Here is a 21,019-nt window from a genome sequence, read left to right on the forward strand (position 1 = left end):
TCAAAACAGAACGAAGCACAACAGTTCGCTCTCAGTGTAAATCTTCTATTTAAAGAACCAGTTTTCATCAGTGTGATAATTTGTACTTGCAGGTTGAATTCGAATTATATAACGCTACTGTTCGTATGTATATAACAGAATAGGCGCTAGCCGTCAGTATCTTGCCATTTCCCTACACGACATTGTTGATGTGCCCTTTAAACTCTCAGGTATGTAAAAACATCGCATTATAGAGTTCAGAGGTTAACAAATACTTTCTGAAGCGTGACTAGTTACTCTTGTGCTCAAGGTGATTCTGCGTACATTTGTCTATTTGTGTGTGTGTCCGGGGGGGGAGGGGGGGGGGGGGCGTGGGGGCGTGAATGACTGATTAAGAAGGACTGAAGGTGAGAGGGTCTGAGAAACGGTGACTGCGTGCAAGGTGACGACAGCCCTCATTGGACGGCCTTATTCCACATCTGCGCATCATTTCAGCGAGTTTCAGCGCATTTTTTCTAGTAGTGTGATTCATATTTTCAAAAAAAAAAAAAATGGTTGTGCCTTTTTTGAAGTCGATTTGGGAATTGAAAAATGGACTCGTTCTCTTCTTCACTCCGTTTCTTCTACTTCCCTTACCTCTGGTTATTGGAACAACGGTATGGAACACATTTACTCAGTTATTTCCACATAGATGTAGAGTCACAGAAAGAGCATACACCGTTAACCGCACATTGTAGGCTACAGTACTGTGGGCTGATACTAGTCATCACCGATCACTGACTGCAACAAAACTGTTCGGTAGTTTTATACATTATACATTTGAAGGGAATATGATTAACATTATAATTAGACTCGATTATAAGTCAATTAAGTTATATTTGTTTTTACATGTGGACATAGATCTATCTATCTATCTATCTATCTATCTATCTATCTATCTATCTATCTATCTATCTATCTATCTATCTATCTATCTATCTATCTATCTATCTATCTATCTATCTATCTATCTATCTCTTTTCTCTCTCTCTCTCTCTCTCTCTCTCTCTCTCTTTCACACACACACACACACACACACACAAGAACAAACATCTGTTAAAGAAGTGGACTCTATGTCAATACTTTATTTTTCAGATTTAAAAATAAGCAGTTACTTAATTTAAAAAGTTTGGTTTAAGTTTTTTGTTTTTTTTTTCCATTAAGTGGCTGAATAACTGGTGGAATCTTTCTACCTCCTCATCCATTACTATATTTATATTTATCTTTACCACATTAGCTTTTTTTCCCCATGTATTTTTATGTTTGCATGTTTGTTTTTATAATAAACATGATAATGGAGATATTTTTAAAACATGTACTAATTAACATTCTTTTTTATATTTTTATTATTTTTATGAAAGGAGGGATGTGTTGGAGACAGATCCTTGTTTTTAATCTAAAAGCAGTAAGTGGCAGAGTGGCAGCTGTGATGCTGAGAAAGAGAAGCTGCTATGAAAAACAATCAATGAAAAAAAATGGTTGAGTTTTGATGTAAATACTGGGAAATGTTAAGGGGGAGTTATTCAAATAGGTCTTCAAAGTGTTTGTATTAGTATATAGCTACATCAGCAGCAGGATTACCATTAGACTGTTATATCTCAGAATTGACAAATCCACTTTACAACCAGCATCAGGATTTGTAAATCAGCCCTGAACTTGTAACTATAACAAGGCTACAAAGGGACGATACCAAAACATATCAAGTTAATGTTTGTTTATCAATACTGTCATTGAAGAGAGAGCTGTTGTGATTTGTGTATCTATCTGCTCATCTCTGTGGTCTCTGGATTGTGTGCAGGAAGCCAGCTGTGCATATGTCATCGGGCTCATGGCAGTGTACTGGTGTACCGAGGCGCTACCTTTGGCTGTCACTGCTCTCTTGCCTGCTGTGCTTTTCCCTCTGTTTAGGGTCATGACATCCAAAGATGTAAGTTCTGCTTCATTAAAACATATTAGCACTTTGCATTTTATCTTAGACTGAGCACCTATCCAATAGAACTTTATAAACAAATGATATGAAACCCTGCAAAAGCTTTGTTATACACATCAGTAAATGTATATTATGTCTATCATTAATCATGTGTATAAATGTTATAATTTCAATTATAATATTGTGTGTGTGTGTGTTGGTGTGTATGTGTGTGTGTGTGTGTGTGTGTGTTTGTGTGTGTGTGTGTGTGTGTGTGTGTGTGTGTGTGTGTGTGTGTGTGTTGGTGTGTGTGTGCACACATGTGCTAGGTGTGTATGCAGTATCTGAAGGACACAAATATGTTGTTTTTGGGTGGTCTTATGGTAGCTGTGGCTGTGGAGCACTGGAACCTCCACAAGCGCATTGCTCTGCGGGTGCTGCTCATCGTTGGTGTCCGCCCAGCTCTGTGAGTGCCCAGCTCTGACAGTATGGCCCGTGCACCTACAACAAACAAGAGTGCTTTCAGCAGCACATCTGAAAGTCAGCATGCTTAACCAACACTTTGTTTGCATTCACTTGCCATCCATGTGATTATAATTGCTTGCCTGATAGTGTTTATAGTTGACTTATAAGATAATTATGAAGTTTATTGTCCTTGCAAATTCTACACAGGCTGATGCTAGGTTTCATGGGTGTGACGGCCTTCCTGTCCATGTGGATCAGTAACACCGCCACCACAGCCATGATGGTGCCCATTGTGCAAGCAGTGCTGGTGCAGCTCAGCAACACAGCGCGAGAGGAGGAGGTCCAAACTGTTACCCATATAAACTGTGAGGAGAAAGGGCCTGAGAAGGAGGCCAACAGCACGGGTGAGGGGAGCAAGGCTGGCCTTCATAATCTGCAACAATCTACAATAATATTCAATTCAATTATGATTCCAGCAGCAAGCACATCATTCCATGCATCACTCTTTCTGTTTGTATCTTGTTGGTTCCTTGTTTGCATATGAACATTTGGTAATGTATGGTCATGCTGTGTCTGTGCACAATAGTAGGTAATGGCCTCAGCTTCCCCCTGGAGATGGACTCTACAGAAAAGCATCGGGAAGACGAGGAGAGGCTAAGGATGTGTAAGGGTATGACACTGTGCGTGTGCTACGCTGCTAGTATTGGCGGCACAGCCACCCTCACTGGTACAGGGCCCAACCTCGTACTCACAGGCCAAATGAGTCAGTAGGTTCCCCAGGCGTCTTTGTTCCATTTACAAACACAGCAACAGAAATCCCAAATGAATGTGAATGCAAATGCAAATGTCATGGCTAGATTTGATATTTGTATGAAGGTTTGAACTTTTTCCACAGGCTCTTCCCGGAGAACCCAGACGTCATAAATTTTGCTTCTTGGTTTGGGTTTGCCTTCCCCAACATGATCATCATGCTCATAGCAGCTTGGATCTGGTTGCAGTTGATTTTCCTGGGAATCAAGTAAGTGTCAATGCCTGCTCATTATTATCAGGAAGGGGGCTGCTGCCTCTTGTGGTGGCTACAGGCTGTAGTAACTTATACTTAACAGTCACTATAAACTTCAAAAAAATTAACTAAAAAAATGTAAAATGTGAATTGTGTGTAGAATTGGTTTAAACAAAGGTGTAGAGATGTGTGGAAAATAGATATTTAATTATTTAAATTATTTGTTGAGAACCATGAAGCTATGTCCACACATACCAGCAAAATTCCCCACTTGCCCTCCTGGTGGTCTTTTTCCTTCAAGTTTGGGTAGAGGAGCTGTATAGTATCATACCTGTTCCCAGGACTGCACTCTTCTGGACAGAGATCTCAGATGTTGTTCCTGAGATCTGGGTCACAGCCCCTAGTGCTCCGATTACAATGGGACCCATTGTTGCCTTCACAATCCACAACTTTTCAAGATCTCCTTTCAGCCATTGGTATTTCTCAAGATTTTCGTGTTCCTGATGTTGCTATCACATGCTTCATCAGTCACTGTGGCCTTTTTCTGCTGTATGTCTGTCACTACTATGTCTGGTTGGGTAGCCATAATCATTTTGTCTGTCTGTCTGTATCTGGAAGTCTCCCAGGATCTTAGCTTGGCCATTCTCCACAACCTTCAGGGTTGTATCCCGCTTTGACCTTGGAACTTCCAACCTGTACTCGGCAAAGATGTATCTGTATACTAATGCCTGCCACTTGGTTATGGCATTCCATGGAATGCTAGATTTGGGAGAAAACCCTCTGTGCACTGTACTTCTTGTCTTGATGTCAGTGGCTTCAATCTCCTCTTTTGGCCATCTTATTAGTGCTGATGATTGGTAGAACACAGGTTTTGATATCCTGGATCTTGTTCTTCCCATTCAACTTTGTATGTATTTGGCTGTAGCTGCTTTTTTGTGGCCTCTTCATGATTCCTATTTGTCTGTGGGATTCCAAGTTACTTGTAGCTACCTTCAAATCTGTTCTGGAAGTATGATCCCCTCAGTTCTAGCTACCTTCCCTCTCCTTGTAACCATACTACTACACTTATTCATGTCGTTGCTGTATATCCTGGTGAGATGGATAACTGAGTCAATCTCTCATTCACTACTGGCATACTGCTTGATGTCATCCATGTAGATGAGGTGGTTAATGGATGCGCCATTCCGTAGCTGGTATCCATAGTCACTATTAGTGATGATTTCTCTGAGGGGGTTTACGCCTCTGCAGAACAATTTTCAGTTGGCAGCTATAGCGGAGAGTTTCAGTGGATGTTGTGGTTGCCACACACCCATGGCCAACTATGCAGAGAAGCCTTCACATATTTTTTAAAAGCTGTTTTACATTTAATAAATAAGTTATACACAATATCTGCTCATTTCTACTTTTGTTCGCTAAAAGCACAAACAGCTGTGAAAGTGCTGCTTCCAAAGATTCCACTGCTTAGGCTATATGTTTCTATGGTATCATGCAGCACAATTTCAGGAGTCAATCAGTAAATGTCTGACACATTAAACATGTCCAACTAATTATTGTTATTGCATTAAACACATTTATTTAATTATGAACAACATAATTAAATAAACACATTAACATTCATTTAAATATCATGCAGTAAAAATCGTTGTTACTTTGTAAAAAGCAACAACAATTTTTACTGCATGACTCGACCGACAAATACAAAATAGGCTGGCTGCAAGGCATCAGATAAAAATAAACAACAGGAAGAACAAGGTAGTAAGAAGGCTCGTGCAGGATCCAGTACCGAAGGCAGCTTGGTCATGACTGGCAGGCAATGTGCAGAGCCTACAGGAAACACCTGTGGGCTTATATAGGGGAAAACAAAATAGGGAGAAATGAGGAACAGGTATGTGCTATCTAATACGCAGGAGATTGGGACTGGGGCAGGAGCAGAGTGTGTGTGTGTGTAAGTGAATGAGTGTCCCTCCTGCTGGATGACCAGCCTACCGTGAAAATTTGGTTAGTGTACGCACTTTGACTTGCTGCTGTGTATGAAAAGTGCTATACAAATAAACTTGCCTTGTCTTGACTAGGGTTTATGCATTTTTTGTAGCATGTACCTAGGCTTTCTTGCTTACCCCCATATATTGAAAATACAATTCCCTTAAAACATCTTATCACGTGCCTACTTCTCACTGTAATAAAACTCACAAATAAAATTTCATATTGCAAGTTTAAATTGATTGCAACTTGGACTTTACCTGTACTTGATATTGTTCTGAGGGACAGCTCAAAAGCCCTCTACCTCTTGATTCTCTCTGGTGCTCTCTGTTTTTTTCTCTCTCCCTCTGCCTCATTTCCTCTCATTCTATTTCTCTCCAGCTTCAGAAAAACATGGGGTTGTGGCACAGTAAAGACAGAGAAAGAGATTGCTGCTTATAATGTGATCCGTGAGGAGCATCGGCGCCTCGGCCCTATGTCCTATGGGGAGATGAATGTGCTAATGCTCTTCATATTGCTGGTGGTGCTGTGGTTCACACGAGACCCAGGGTTTGTGGATGGCTGGGCAACACACTTCTTCAATGCTGAGAAAGAGTATGAACCCACATTGAACATTCCTCACACAACAACATTTGGTTTATTACCAGAAGAAAAATCTAAATGCACAGAGCATGGATTTCCTTGGACCAAGATTCATAACTGGTGTGACAGCAGGAAATCCAATAGAACACTGCATTGTGTAATTGCTATTTTGTAACTCATTCTTATCTTCTCTTTTATTGACCAGAATACAAAGTAAGAGTTATCATGTATGGTTCATAGGTGAATGATTTATAGGATGTTTGCCACCGATAGTTAATGTCAACAATGAAGCAATGGTCACTGAAATATCAGCTATCGTTTGATATGCTATATCATGTAACAAGATCTGAACAATAAGAAAATTAATAATTAAGAAGCTTAGCAACCTGCAAAAAACTCAAACAAGGAAAAAGAACAGGGTCGCCTGAGATGAAAAATAATATGTCCTTTAGGGAAATGAGTTGGTGAAATGAATGAGGGAAAAACAGAATCGCAAACACATCGATCTTTAGCTCAGTGCCCTTTACGTATCTGCAAGTGTGGCATAGATACTTTATCTAGGCCAAATGTCATAGTTTCCTCTTAGAGACTCCATTCACAAAACCTATCATCAGCCAACTGGCTGTGTACATAGCGCTGCAGGGATGAACAAACCAGCTCATGCGGTCATACATGCCATCCTTAAGTCCAATAATTAAAATATTATTCCACAATATAATAAAATGCAGTTTATTTTGACTGAGGTGTTTTTCTCAGTAGATACATTTTTATTAATTTAGCTATCCATATTTAGTGAGGTAGCTAAAATTAATGCACATACATTTTAAAAAATGCATTAAGATGTGGACACAGTAAACAAAATAGTCCATAACTAAGAAAATGTTGTATTTATTGTCACATTTGACCTCTATCCTCACCCTAAACCCTGACCTTTGATTCTAATCTGGACAGGTATGTGACAGATGCTACTGTGGCAGTGTTTGTAGCAGCTTTGCTCTTTGTTCTTCCATCTAAACCCCCCTGCCTGTGCTCATGGAGGTCACAGAGCTCCGATGTAGGTGAGTCAGAGGTGACCTGCAGGCCTGTTTGCATCAGCTCCGTGAAGTCCATTGTGACTCAGTCTGTTTTACCGACATGGTTTATGCAAAGGTTGAGGATGCTCTGTGTCAGAAGCTAGTTCTAGTCCTTGGTGTTGCCTCAGCGCACTGCAAATTTCTATTATGTTGCATCTTCTGACACATTTGAGCTAGGTAATCCGCAGCAAGAACAGGAAATGAAACATGCAGAAACTCCATCCCTGGGCAGTCCATGGCCACTTGGATCAGGCATGTTGGGAAGTCAGGCCAGAAAATCAGATATAGTCCTTGAGGAGTTCATTGAGAACCGCCGCACTGTGCCTTGAGCACTGAGCAAAATGTTCACTTGAAGACTGAATACATTTTGTTCCAGTTCCACAGTCAGAAACTGAACCCAGATCATCTTTGCTGACGTGGCAGGTGGTTCAAAAGAAGATGCCATGGAGCATTGTACTGCTGCTCGGGGGAGGCTTCGCTCTGGCTAAGGGCAGTGAGGTAACAAACATACACAGAACTTTCATTTTGTGAATGAGAGTTTGAAGGGAGGGATATCCTAAATTAATGTCTTATTGCATTTTTATGGAACTCAATAAATCCCACATCTCCTTAACATTAGAACTCTTTGTTCGCATGTCTCAACACCTAAAGGACTCAGGTTTATCTGCATGGCTTGGCTATCAGATGTCTCCTCTGGAAAGAATCCCTCCATGGGCTATTGCCATTATCGTGTGCCTAATGGTAGCCACCTTTACGGAGTGCACCAGCAATGTGGCGACAGCCACCCTGTTTCTGCCTATACTTGCATCAATGGTACAGAATCATTTCCTTTTACTCATCCATGCATTCAGCCATCTTTTGCAGTTAAAGCAATACATTTTATGTATATCTATGGCATGTGCAGGCTTAGACACAAAATTAGGATCCATGTGCTGGAGAAACATTACTGAAGACGATATGGCAGAGCCAGCGGCAAAACCATACAGAAACCATACAGGCAAGGGTCAAAAAACCAAGAGTCAGATATGAACAGTACAAAAAGCAGCAAGGCAAAAATCCACAAAAACAGAAGGCAGGCAAAAACTCCAAATCCAGATAATCAGTAACAACAAATGGCTTGGTATGCAGACCAATGCTGGCAATACTTCACAAGTTCTGGGAGTTACTGGAAGCATTATGTGGTGTGTTAATGAGACCGATAGGGCGCAAGTGAGTGTGATGAATAACCATGGAGACCGCTAGTATTCCAAGGATGAGGACCTCTGGTGGCCAGAAGCATGCATGCTAGACTCTTCCCTGACAGTAATTTTGTGTGATGTGGTCAAAATGTTGTTTGTAATAATCTTGCTACAAAGTGATTTGAACATAACAAAAACAAACTTTACATTTCCTAGTTGAAATAATTTAAATGCAGAGAAGAATAACAAAATATTGTGACACTTATACTGCACTAAACAGTAACATCTGAAATAACTGGACAGTGCACTCAAAAATTTGAAACTACAAAACAAGTGTTTGCATGAATTTGCTCTACTTCCATACTGGAAAAGAATACAATTTGTATCAGTTTGTCTGATATAGATACTTTGAACTCGCACACACACACACACACACACACACACACACACACACACACACACACACACACACACACATACACACACACACACACACACACACACACACACACACACACACACACACACACACTCAGACAAGCAGACAGACATATACAAAATAGCTATATATCCTTAAAGTACTTCAGAGCTATGCTGGTGACTCATGAAAGAACCCTCTTAAGTTGTTCTTGCCCTTATCTCTGTGCTATTGTGAAGCTCTCGGCACACACAGCACTTGCCTAATGGGTGCAGGCCCATGGAGAAGACAGATTCTGAATGGGTAGATTTGTATGGAGGCAGAGCTATGAAAATGCCATTGGCAGTGAGAGAAAGAGAGAGCAAGAGAGAAGGTGATTGAGGCTAATGGAACGTCTATCCCCTTGCCAGCAAACGGACTCAAATCTGGCACTAGGGTGTATAATCCTCCTGCTGTGCTTCAGATAGCTGTGGAAAGTGAGCCAGCTCTCTCGTTCAGCAAGCCCTCATCTCTTATGCTTAACCCTGCCCGGTTTTGCCTGGGTGCTTGTGTTTCACTATGCCAACCTGTGATGCATGTCTGCCAATAGGTACTGACCTGCTGGATTTCAGTGGTTCAGTCAGGAATACCTTTAAACTCTCCTGCTTTGTGCTCTTTAAAAAAAAACAACAATATATTAATTCTGTTTAATTAACCATACACTTTTTCTATGCTAAGAGACTCAGGCCTTCTGTGATGATAACAAATGGTCAGCTACCTATTAGCTAATAGACTGATTGATACACCAAAGGAATGAAGATGCTCCTGTAGCTCACCTGGTAGAGCAGGTAGAGTATGGTACTAATACCTCTATGTATATGGGTTTGTTGATCTGGAAAAGAGCATCTGCCATAAATGTGAGTTAAAATAGGGATGTTGATTTGTCATGGCAATTCCACATGACATGGTTAATTTTCAGTTAAAAAGCAACTGAAATTCCATTTTTAGTAGCATTCCAAGATGAAGTCCTTTTCTGTGTATTCATTGTTTAGTTAGTGGTACATTTCAGCACTGTAACCTGTTTACTATTACAGTAGCATCTGAGTTAAAATGATAATAATTAGATATTGACTGCACATAAAATTAATAGTATACTCTATTAAAACTTGGCAATGCTATGAGTGACCATTAAATTATCTGTTACTATCAGCTCTTTCACAAATTGGTATCATTTGTTAGTCTCAGTCCATAGGTGTGAACCCGCTCTATGTGATGATTCCCTGTACCCTAAGTGCTTCCTTTGCCTTCATGCTTCCTGTGGCAACCCCTCCAAATGCCATAATTTTCTCTTACGGCTATGTGAAAGTGTCAGACATGGTGAGTGTACTTAATTTAATGAGGAATTTTCCCATACCATTACCATATCTTATGATAATAAATACATTATAAGCCTTCAGGGGAGTCTTACTAAAGCAGCTCACATTTAGAAATGTAATCTCTGATTACCTTTTCATTCTCAGGCCAAGACTGGCTTTGTCATGAATATCATCAGTATCTTGTGCATCACCTTGGCAATCAACAGCTGGGGAAGAGTTATGTTCAGCTTAGACTCCTTCCCCAGTTGGGCTAACTCCACTGGAGTCTGAGTAAATGGACTCCAGCCTGCCAGCAGAACCAATCACATACATCAACACCAGTCTTCTCGCTTTAAGCTAAGAAGCTGAGCCTAACACTTACATCATTCCAATGGTGGGTTTTGTCTAGAGGTGCCAGCATTACCTAAGCAGCTGTACACTGTGACAGTGTGTTACGTGCAGTTTATCAGTATCACTGCAACATGCAAAGTAGGGTGCAGTAGCTACCATATGATATGGTAGTGACAGTAGTAATTTTAGGTTTCATTTGTGTGAAGGATATTGTTATATTCATGGGAGCCTATAAAGGCTAGAATCATATTTGTATAAGATTTAAAAGGTTTTTTCTATTTGTCTGTACACAAGGATTTCAAAATTGCTGTGAAGTACACAAGGTAACAATTTACCCAGAAACATTTTGTATTTCACTGCAATTTTGAGTACATATATAATTTTTTAAATATATATATATTTTTTTACTTTTTTCATCTAATACAAATGAAGTATGTGTCAGGTGTGTGTGTTTTCCATATCAATTTTAGAGTAATCTGATTTTGTTTTTTTTTAATTTTTATTGTGTGTGTGTCACTGCATTCTTGTGCAAGGATCTATGAAGACCTCTAGGGCCCATGCATGTAACAATACATTAACTACATTATCAGAACATCATCTAATGTACATTTTGTTTAATAAAAATGATCATGGGTTTTATATGTTATAAGCCCCCCAACCCACTTACAAACTAACACACACACACACACACACACAAACAAACAATCAATTGGATGGCACAGTATACCTCATTTTGCTCAAGTATGTGCATATTTGTGTAATTTATACCATATTTAAAAGCTGGTATATCAGAGGTGGCACTGCAAGGGAGAAAAAACAGCTTTAGGCTGTTGTGCTATAATCAAATCTCAAATTTTAACTTGTAGATTGCAGAGAAGTAGACGCAGGACATTTAGTCACTTTGTGGTACTGCATACACAGATAAACTGTCGTAAAAAAGCACTTCGTTATTATGCACGTCACTGAGAACAGTTTGATGACAAATATGGCCTAAACAACGGGAAGCCTTCAGGTTTCAAAGAAGAAAATGCTACTATAATACATTCAACATATATTCACTATTATTTTTGCACGTTTATATGGTTTGTTAAATCTAGCTTGCCTGCATTCGGTCTTGCGTAATGGCTGGCGTCATGGAAACAGGTTTGTAACAACAAACAAAAGCTTTTCCGTGAGTAGCTAACTAGCTTAGCTAGCTAGTTAACTAACAGCTACCTTAACCGAGCTCACTGGTTCTTATTAACTGCACGTTGAACTATGACCCATGTGATAGTCTGAAACACATAAAGCTAGCTAGCTGTATTGGCTAACTAGCTAATAAAGTTTAAAAAATCGACATTCACTAAAGTCAGTTTTACTCGTACAGAGGAGCAAGCGAGGAACCGGTTCCAGTCGGAGTTGGAGTTTGTTCAGTGCTTGGCCAACCCAAACTACCTTAACTGTAAGTAGAAATTCTTGATAGTTAGCTAGCTACTGCAGTAATGTTAGTCAGTAGTTAGCGTTCGCTTACGTTCATACTGATGCCGCAGGTTATAATAAGCTAAAACCTAACAAATCAGTTTTTGTTGTGCATAATGAGCACCCAGACCACTCCGTTTTCGGTATTTCCAGCGAGTTTTCTCTGGCTGTTCACATGTAGACAAAAAGTAGGCATGGCTAGCTAAGTTAGCTATCTTAAATGGATGTGGTTAAAATAATGCAAAACTCGAATTATCTGTTCGCTAATACATTTTCTAGAAGTGTGTATTGGAATCGTTTATAATAGAAGTTCTTAAATTTAAGAGGGGAATATTCCTACTGGTGCCATATATAACACTGTAGCTAGGCTTAGTTATTGTAAAATATTAAGATGTCGATTTAGGCGTTAATGTTATTGGTTAATATTTGATTGCGTAGATAAGCAACTGACGAAGTAAAAATGTACTAAGTGATATCAGTCTGAATCTTTAATTTCGCTATGCAAATACGTAGGTTTCTTGCAAGAGGCATTTTTTAAAAACAGTTATTTCCCTTTGTAGTTTTAGCTCAAAGAGGGTACCTGAGAGAAAAACCTTTTGTGAATTACCTGAAGTATTTGCTTTATTGGAAAGAACCAGAATATGCCAAATTCCTAAAGTAAGTACTGTGTATTTCAGTTCATTGTTGTTTTAGTTATATGATTCATTTTGATTTTCACTAGGCCTTTTAAAATAAAACCTTTAAACTTCGATCATGTTTTCCATAGAACATGTCATCAACATATGCAAGTTTTAAATTGTCTTTACAGTGTCATTGGGTCAAGTTGCACACAAGAATTTCAAGAGCAACTTGTATTATAGCTGAAAGAAAGAAAATGCTATATCATGCCATACAGTCAACAGATGTTGTTTTCTACATTTCCTGACACTTGGGCATAATCTCATCACATTCAGTTCCATTCCATTTTTACTTTTACTTTTTTTTAATTGTTACATTCTATTTCCAGTTTGAGATTTCCAGTTTTTACAGACATTGCTATAGATGTACTGCAGCATCCAAATTACTGTTGCTGTGGATGTTGCAAAACCCAAGAGAAACGTTTTCTCCCCCCCCCCTCCCAGATATCCACATTGCTTGCACATGTTGGAGCTGTTGCAGTATGAGCACTTCCGGAAAGAGCTGGTGAATGCTCAGTGTGCTAAGTTCATTGATGAGCAGCAGATCCTGCATTGGCAGCACTACTCACGCAAGCGCACGCGCCTTCAGCAAGCTCTTGCTGAGCAACAGCAGCAACAACAGCAACAGGCCCCTCCCCATGGCAACCCCACTTCCAAATGAGGCTTCTACACGTTGGCTAGTGAGGTCTCAGTACTCCATGCCCCAGTCACTTTTTTTATGAGGACATTTGGGTAAATCGTGTAAACTTTCTTATACCTTTTTTTTTGTATATGGTGATGCTGAAAGTAGGTTCAAAAGTTTGTTTGGTATTGACTGTCAAAACTCTCTTATGGTAGACTCACGATGCCCTGTGGGGAAATAACAACGTTTAGAGACAAATTGTGAAAGGAACAAAAAGCATGTTTACTTTTGATTGTTTGAATAGAACATTTTCTCACACTGGTATTTTAATTCTAGTTCCCTAAATGCCAGACAATCCAGTAACCTGACCATATAATTTAAAAACCTAGAGAAATTGTCACATTGATTCTTGTCTGCTCAAATTTCTCCATTTATTTCCAATTGTATTTTGTCATTTAAGTAAATGGTCCCTTGTTATGAAAGAGCTTAAAGATATGTTTTAAGGTTTGCATTATATGGCATTAAGGCATCACTTTAGAGGCAAAGGGGTGTGTGTGCTGTTCATATATTTGTGAGAAAATGCAAATTAAGATTCTATATTAACACAGAACTGTGACTTTGAGGTGTTACCACCTCAGCTTTTCTTACTGTCTTGTACAATAAAGACATTTGTAAATGTGTTTTGTCTTAAAATGGGACCTTCAGACATTTAACTTATGTAAAAAAAATTCAATCAAAATTAAATGGCTGATTTTAGTGATCAATGAAGATATTATATCTTGTACACTTTTGGTTATTTTTAATAATTTACATTTAGGGCATTTAGCAGACGCTCTTATCCAGAGCGACTTACAAAAGTGCTTTGTCATTTACTCATAGAATATAACCAAGTACAGTATAGTAGGTTAGAATTAAACATACCAATGAGCTAGAATACTAGAATACAGGGATGAATGCTGATACCTAGAAGTGCAAAATACATAAGGTCTATCTTAAACAATGATAAGTGCTATAAACAATAAGTGCTAGAGTTTGTTAAACAACATAAACAATACTTTACAATAAGTATTAAATTAGTCGGTCAATATAAGAGCAGTGTCAGTTGTCCTTTAAATATTCTGCAAATAGATGGGTCTTCAGTCTGCGTTTGAAGACTGCAAGGGGCTCTGTTGTCCGGACAGCAAGTGACAGAAAATAGTCTGTCGTCCATGACTCCTGAAGCATTTTATTTCAAAATGAGCCGTACTTGAGGTTCAAAGTACTCGAGGTACGGCTCGGGCTTTGACCATTGACCTCATGTATGAAGGGGCTGGTCCATCTTTGGCTTTGTAGGCAAGCATCAAGGTTTTAAATCTGATGCGTGCAGCTACAGGGAGCCAATGAAGGGAGCGCAGCAGTGGAGTAACGTGAACTTTGGAAGATTGAAGACCAGTTGTGCTGCTGCATTCTGGACAAGTAGAGGTTTGTAGGCTCTTAGAGGAAGACCAGCAAGTAGCGAGTTGCAGTAGTCTAGCTTTGAGATCACAAAAGACTGCACAAGCACCTGGGTAGCTTCCTGCGAAAGAAAGGGTCGAATCCTTCGTATGTTACAAAGGAGGAATCTGCAAGACCAGGTTAGATTAGAAACATGAGCTGAGAACGACAACTGGTTGTCCAATGTTACGCCCAAGCTACGGGCAGCTTCGGATGATGATACCAGGAAGTTCTCAAAAGAAACAGTGAGGTCATGGTAAGGGTTGGGAGTACCTGGGATGAACAGAAGCTCAGTTTTACTGGGGTTGAGCTTCAAGTGGTGGGCTAACATCCATGACGCGATGTCAGTCAAGCATGCCGAAATACGTCTGGAGACCTGCGTGTCAGAGGGTGGAAAAGAAAAAAGTAATTGAGTGTCATCGGCATAGCAGTGGTAGGAGAAACCATGAGAAGATATTACATCACCAAGAGAAGGAGTATACAAAGAGAAGAGAAGGGGGCCCAATACTGAGCCTTGTGGAACGCCAGTGGAGAGTCTACACGGTTTGGATGTGGATCCTCTCCATGTCACCTGATAGGACTGTCCATCCAGATAGGACTGAAACCATCTCCAAGCAGAGCCAGTCACACCAAGCCTGGAAAGAACAGAGAGAAGAATGTTGTGGTTCACGGTGTCAAAGGCTGCTGAAAGGTCTAGAAGAATCAAAACAGATGACTGTTTGGCAGCTTTAGCGGCATGAAGTTTCTCAGTCACCGCTATGAGGGCTGTTTCTGTAGAATGTGCCGGTTTGTAGCCAGACTAATTTGGATCATGCAGCTGGTTCTGGGTGAGAAAAAGAGACAATTGATTATAAACTGCTCATTCAAGGGCTTTTGAGAGGAAAGAGAGAAGTGATACCGGTCTGTAGTTGGTAACGCTGGAGCTGTCAACTGTGGCCTTCTTGAGGATTGGTACCACCCTGGTGGTTCTGAATGCAGTAGGCATGTATCCAGAAGATATGGAGTTGTTGATGATGACAGAGATGAAAGGAAGCAGATCTCTTGCGATTGTCTGGAACAGAGCAGAAGGAATCAGATCCAGTGGACATGTAGTCGGATTGCTGGAAGTCAGGAGTTAAAGAATTACATCTGTGGAGAGAGGAGAAAAAGAAGTCAGAGAGTTGGATGTTGGGGAATGCACATTAGTTGGAGGAGTGTGAACAGAGAAAAAGGACTGGCGGATTGCTGCAACTTTCTCCTCAAAGAAGGTGATAAAATCTTCCGGAGTAAGAGATGAAGAAGGTGGGGGAGGAGGAGGATTAAGGAGAGAAGAAAAAAATAGTGAAGAGCTTGTGTGGATCAGATGATGATGATTCGAATTTCTCTCTGTAGTAGGATGACTTTGCAGATGTTACTTCCAGTGAGAACTTGGAAAGGAGAGACTTGTATGAGCTAAGATCTGAATCTTTGCGAGATTTCCTCCACCTCCTCTCTGCAGTCCTTAGTTCTCTCCTGTGGCAGCGAAGTGTTTCTGTTAGCCTGGGGGCAGGTGGGGAGGACTTAGCGGGTCTAGAGGAGAGAGGGCACAGAAGATTCATTGATGAGGAGAGTGTAAAAATGAAAGTATTTGTAACTATCCAAAGAGAGAGAGGATAGAGAGTCAGGGCAAGGAAGGGTGGACAAAATAGTAGAAGTAAGGGAAGAGGGAGTTATGGAGTGCAGATTGCGATGGAGGAAGGAGGAACATGTTGGAGAGAACTGGATGGAAATAGAAGGAAGGGAGAGAGAGAAGGATAGAAAGTGATGGTCCGAGAGGTGGAGGGGGGTGACTGCGATGTTCGATGTTGTGGTGGTATGGGTCAAGATCGGGTCCAGAACATTGCCTGCTTTGTGAGTCGGAAGAGAGTGGCTGAGGGTGAGGTCAAATGCTGTCAACAGCGGAAGGATGCAGGAGGAATGGAGCTTGTCTGATGGAAGGTTCAAGTCACCAAGGAGAATGAGTGGATTTCCTTCAATGGGGAAATGACTCAGAAGGATGTTGAGCTCATCAATGAAGTGATCTTGGGAACCTGGAGGGCGGTAGATGACAATGATAAGAAGTTTGGTGGGGAAAGACACTAATGGCATAAAATTCAAAAGAGGAGATGGAAAGTGTAGAGAAGAAAAGTGGAGTGAAACGCCACTTTTGGGACATTAGTAAACCTGTGCCATCACCCCTGCCAAGACGCCTCGGAGAATGCGTAAATGAAAAGGCAGAGGACAGGGCAGCCGGAGTCGCCGAGTTCTCAGGGGTGATCCATGTTTGTCAGAGCCAGGAAGTGTAGGAATGCTAATGCTGAGATGAAGTCAGCCTTCTAGACAGCAGATTGGCAGTTCCAGAGCCCTCCTGCCACCAGGATATGTGATGGTGTGAAGCGTTGTGAGTCAGTGAGGTTGCTGAGATTATGACGTCTATGATTGTGTCGAGGAGATCTGTGGGATATGTGGACAGGAGTTGTGAAGCACATTTCAGATGCTTGATTTGTGGATGTATGAGGTAAAGGATTGAGATAATATGAGAAGATACTTAGCTGAGTTTGTGAAGACCTGTAGGTGAGATGTAGATGAACTGATTGAGAACACCACCAAACCTCCTCCAGATGTTGATTACCGCTACAGACACATGTGTCTGTGGTGGAGTTGTCCTAATTTAACTCAGTTCAATAAGTGCTGAGCCCACCCCTCAATTCACACCTAAGGTCAGGGCGAAACTACACCTGTAGTGAGTAATTACCGCATACTAAGTAACTAACAACTAGGTTTAGACAACAAGCTTTGTATTTCACAGAATCTAAGACAAAAGTAAGTGAAGTCAGAGCCTACCTCTGATGGCACACAAGTGTACAGAGGAATGACACAGGATCAGTTGTGCTGTGTAAGCATATAATAAATATGTAATTAATTATACAGATTTAAATAGGAATAAAAAGTAATAAAATATAGACAAAGAAATGCAAGTATTTAAATGTAAATAAATAAATGGATTGCAAGTGATGTGTGTAATTCATAAGCATTTTAACAATTTAGCAGAATAATTAATGTGCAAATACATCAGACATGTATTACTGGATTAGGTGGTGGTGTTGACGAGACAAATGCCCTGTGGATTAAAACCCTACTGAAGCTGCTGGTGTGTGTTTTAATGTTGCAAAGCCTCCTTGTGACTTGTAATTGGAAGTTTACCAGTTCAAGATCCACCACCACCAAGTTGCCACTGTTGGGCCCCTGAACCTTCAACTGTTCAAATTGTATTCAGTCATAATTTTAAATTGCTTTGGATAAAAATGTCTGCTAAATGCCATAAATGTAAGTGATGCTCCTGGCCATCATCTGACACTTTGACGTTTATGTCCCCTAGGTTCTTCGTTTTTATTTAAGGTTTAAGATTGGTGACTTTGCATCATTCCACCAGGTGGGGTGTCTAGCAGTACAGTCATGTTCCGAATAGTGTGTAAAGCATTGGGCTCAGTACACAGCTGTTTCTAATACATTTGGACTGAAGAGACACTGCCGTATGTGGTACAAATTTGTAAAAGACTTCTCAATTTGAGGAAGAGTCTTGAAATGTTTATATACTATAGTGAAGTACAATTATAAGCAAATAAAGTGAAGTACAATTATAAGCAAAGTTTTAACTTTTTATTGACAAATATATTCAGTTTAAGCAAGTACTTAATATTTACAGTGTTGACACTTTTTTAAGACTTCTGCAATATGCATCGGCATGCTGGATATCAGCTTCTAGGCAAAATCTTGACTGATGGCAGCCCATTCTTGCCTAAGTGCTTGGAGTTGATCAGTGTTTGTTTGTCCACCCTCTTTTTGAGGATTTACCACAGATTCTCAATGGGATTGAGATCTGGAGAGTTTCCTGGCCATGGACCCAAAATATCAATGTTTTGTTCACCGAGCCACTTGGTTGTCACTTTTGCCTTGTGACATGGTGCTCCGTCATGCTGGAAAAAGCATTGTTCATCACCAAATTGCTCCTAGATCGTTCAGAGAAGTTGCTCTTGGAGGATGTTTTGATACCATTCCTTATTCATAGCAGTGCTCTTGGGCAAAATTTAGCAAACCCACCCCCTTGGATGAGAAGCAACCCCACACATGAATGGTCTCAGTGTAACCCACCTAAATTTCTCATGTGAGGGAAGGGTTCAATTTAGTGACAGTGCCCCCGCTGTTCAGTGGGTGAAGGTTTTCCTCACCACATTGTCATTTTCTTCTCTCTTCATGGATGAGAGTGCAGAGAAACTCCCCATCAATATTTTTCTTTTGAAAGTACACTAAAGTTGTTTTACAGCAAAGCGCATAAAGTTAGATTGAGAAGAGTACTTAGAGCTCTTACCCCAAAGTTATCACTTGTTTAAGTGGTATACAGTCATTACTACGTTTAGCCCTGACTGTTTTTTTGAGACAGATTTCTTTTGGGAGACTCGAATTCCGATTCAGACCCAGTGATTGAGAGAGATAGGGTGATCCAGTGAAGCTGTGAACTCGTGGGTCCTGCGCCATCTAGTTCCATAGACCACAGGAGTCTTAGGAAAGAGACAGAGATCGACAATCGCGCAAGGTTTTTTTGCTGGACACATGCACACACACGTACATACTCGTATGAACATAAGAGAGACTGCAGTTAAGGGACTGAACCTGAAACGTGCACAGACAAAAGGATAAGACTACTTGGGTAGCAATTTATTTCTTCTGTTCCCTTTTTTTATTGTACAGTTGTTGTCTAAATACATCTGTTAAATCCAGACTTGCCTCTTCGCTGTTTAAAGCCTCCCACCGAACCTAGGAAAGGCCTGTTGAGGATTACTCATCCTGGTTGATGTAACTCCCATCCACACCACACTAGGGTTACATCAGGATGCCTCACTGTTCTGTCCATTCTGTCATTACATGCATGTAATGTAATGACAGTATGAAAATGTCTGGGTTGATGTGACCTACTTTTCCTGAATTCTGGCCATTTAGATTTCAAGACACAAAGCCAGTTTATAGGTATATTAGGTAATTATGCCTCCCAGTCACCAATCTGTATTAAATTTGGTAATCACCATCATACTGTCAATACATGTATCTGTTGATTTCTGTGTTGATGTAATCTACTGGTTCTGATTTCTGTACATTGAAATTTACTTACAATGCCTGAATGAATTTACTTTTTAGTATCAATATCTGATTGGCTGTAGAATTAAAGTATCCTAAGAATTATATTTTGAATAGATCTGATGATTTTTTTCAAAATCAGATGAACTTTGATAGAATTTCAGCCATTTTAGTCAGGCATGTCATACTGGTTGTGATGGGTGCAGGTAGGGAATGAAACACAAGTGCAAGTTTGGAGTGTCTTTATTCTCCATGGTGAGATAATTGAAGGAGCACAGGAGCAAGATGGCCAAAACAAACAGAAACAAACAGCAACAAATAGTGATGGCAGTAAACCTCAAGGCATTTAATATGCAGCAAAGCAGTACTCTGGGCGTCTCCTGAATGCAGTAGTGAGGAATAAGGCACAGCACTGGATGAGTGTTCCTTGGTCTTAAATAAGGGAGAAACAAAAAGGCAAACAAGGGACAGGTGCAAGCAGTCATTAATTATGAGATTGGGAACAGGGAAGGTGAAAAGTAAATAAGTAGTCCATAAAATCAGGACAGATGAGTTCATGTTTCGTCATAACCTCATCAACCTCATCTATTACCTATTTGAAATGTTCAGTCCACTCAGGTATCACTGTCCCTCCCATAACTAAAGTGCTGGTCTGGTGAATCTTTCCCTATTTAATGGGGAAAGGGCTTCTGTCTTATGTGATTAATGTATTGCTGTACAACTGTGTATAACTGTATAACTGTACAAACGTCTTCCTCATTTGTTGACATAATTATATAATGCCTTGTAACACCTTATTTTAAATCTCAGTAATAAAGAAATGGTACAAAAATGAATAACACTGTTTTAATGTGAATAAGATCATACAATAATAATAATAATAATAATAATAATAATAATAATAATAATAATAACCACAACAACAAAAACAATAATAATAGGTATGGTTACTAACAGATTATCTATCTAAATTACAATTAGCTGTAAGTGGTATCCAAAAAACAAAGCTGTAAATGAAGTTCTCCTCTTGTTTAAACGTACTTACGGTGTTGCTCTTAGAGCCGCAACAAAACAACCCCCTGTCGGAGGTATTGTGAAATCCTTTGGCTGCAGTACAAAATTATGGACAAGTTGTTGATTGGCTTAAAAAGTGCTCGACATCAACAAATCAGTAGTGTAATTAGTTTAAGTCGGAAATGATTCATATATCCTCCACCCTTTACATACGCTCACGAGTGGTAGGTTTGCAGCAATACCCTTCTCTAATATTGCCTAAAGCAATATTGCGCGACGTGACGCAAACTTCACATGACTCACGCCGACCTCTCACATAACATCAATAGTACAA

At 40.1% G+C, this 21,019-nt stretch overlaps 2 protein-coding genes and 1 long non-coding RNA gene across 4 annotated transcripts; 2 read left to right on the plus strand and 1 right to left on the minus strand.

The window, feature by feature from the left end:
* The first annotated feature begins 400 nt into the window (after positions 1-400).
* slc13a5a (solute carrier family 13 member 5a) lies at positions 401-10,697 on the plus strand. Of its 2 annotated transcripts, XM_027018409.2 has the most exons (12): positions 401-635; positions 1,817-1,945; positions 2,257-2,393; positions 2,600-2,796; positions 2,979-3,159; positions 3,288-3,410; positions 5,757-5,969; positions 6,909-7,015; positions 7,407-7,528; positions 7,682-7,843; positions 9,845-9,982; positions 10,126-10,697. In XM_027018409.2, the coding sequence occupies exons 1-12, from the start codon at positions 531-533 to the stop codon at positions 10,249-10,251; spliced, it is 1,740 nt and encodes a 579-aa protein (XP_026874210.2). In that variant the 5' UTR covers positions 401-530; the 3' UTR covers positions 10,252-10,697. The 2 variants fall into 2 exon arrangements, with proteins under 2 accessions (XP_026874210.2, XP_026874221.2); XM_027018420.2 differs by lacking the exon at positions 7,682-7,843.
* A 536-nt stretch (positions 10,698-11,233) lies between these two features.
* Positions 11,234-13,840, plus strand: med31 (mediator complex subunit 31). Its single transcript, XM_027018104.2, has 4 exons — positions 11,234-11,454; positions 11,678-11,752; positions 12,330-12,426; positions 12,891-13,840. The coding sequence occupies exons 1-4, from the start codon at positions 11,433-11,435 to the stop codon at positions 13,105-13,107; spliced, it is 411 nt and encodes a 136-aa protein (XP_026873905.1). The 5' UTR covers positions 11,234-11,432; the 3' UTR covers positions 13,108-13,840.
* A 6,058-nt stretch (positions 13,841-19,898) lies between these two features.
* LOC113582696 lies at positions 19,899-20,959 on the minus strand. The gene is made up of 2 exons (XR_003411183.2): positions 20,717-20,959; positions 19,899-20,103 (listed from the first exon to the last, which is right to left on the minus strand). It is a non-coding gene; the product is annotated as an uncharacterized LOC113582696 (long non-coding RNA).
* Positions 20,960-21,019: the final 60 nt, after the last annotated feature.

Source organism: Electrophorus electricus, chromosome 6 (assembly GCF_013358815.1).
Source record: "Electrophorus electricus isolate fEleEle1 chromosome 6, fEleEle1.pri, whole genome shotgun sequence".
Classification (NCBI taxonomy): Eukaryota; Metazoa; Chordata; class Actinopteri; order Gymnotiformes; family Gymnotidae; genus Electrophorus; species Electrophorus electricus.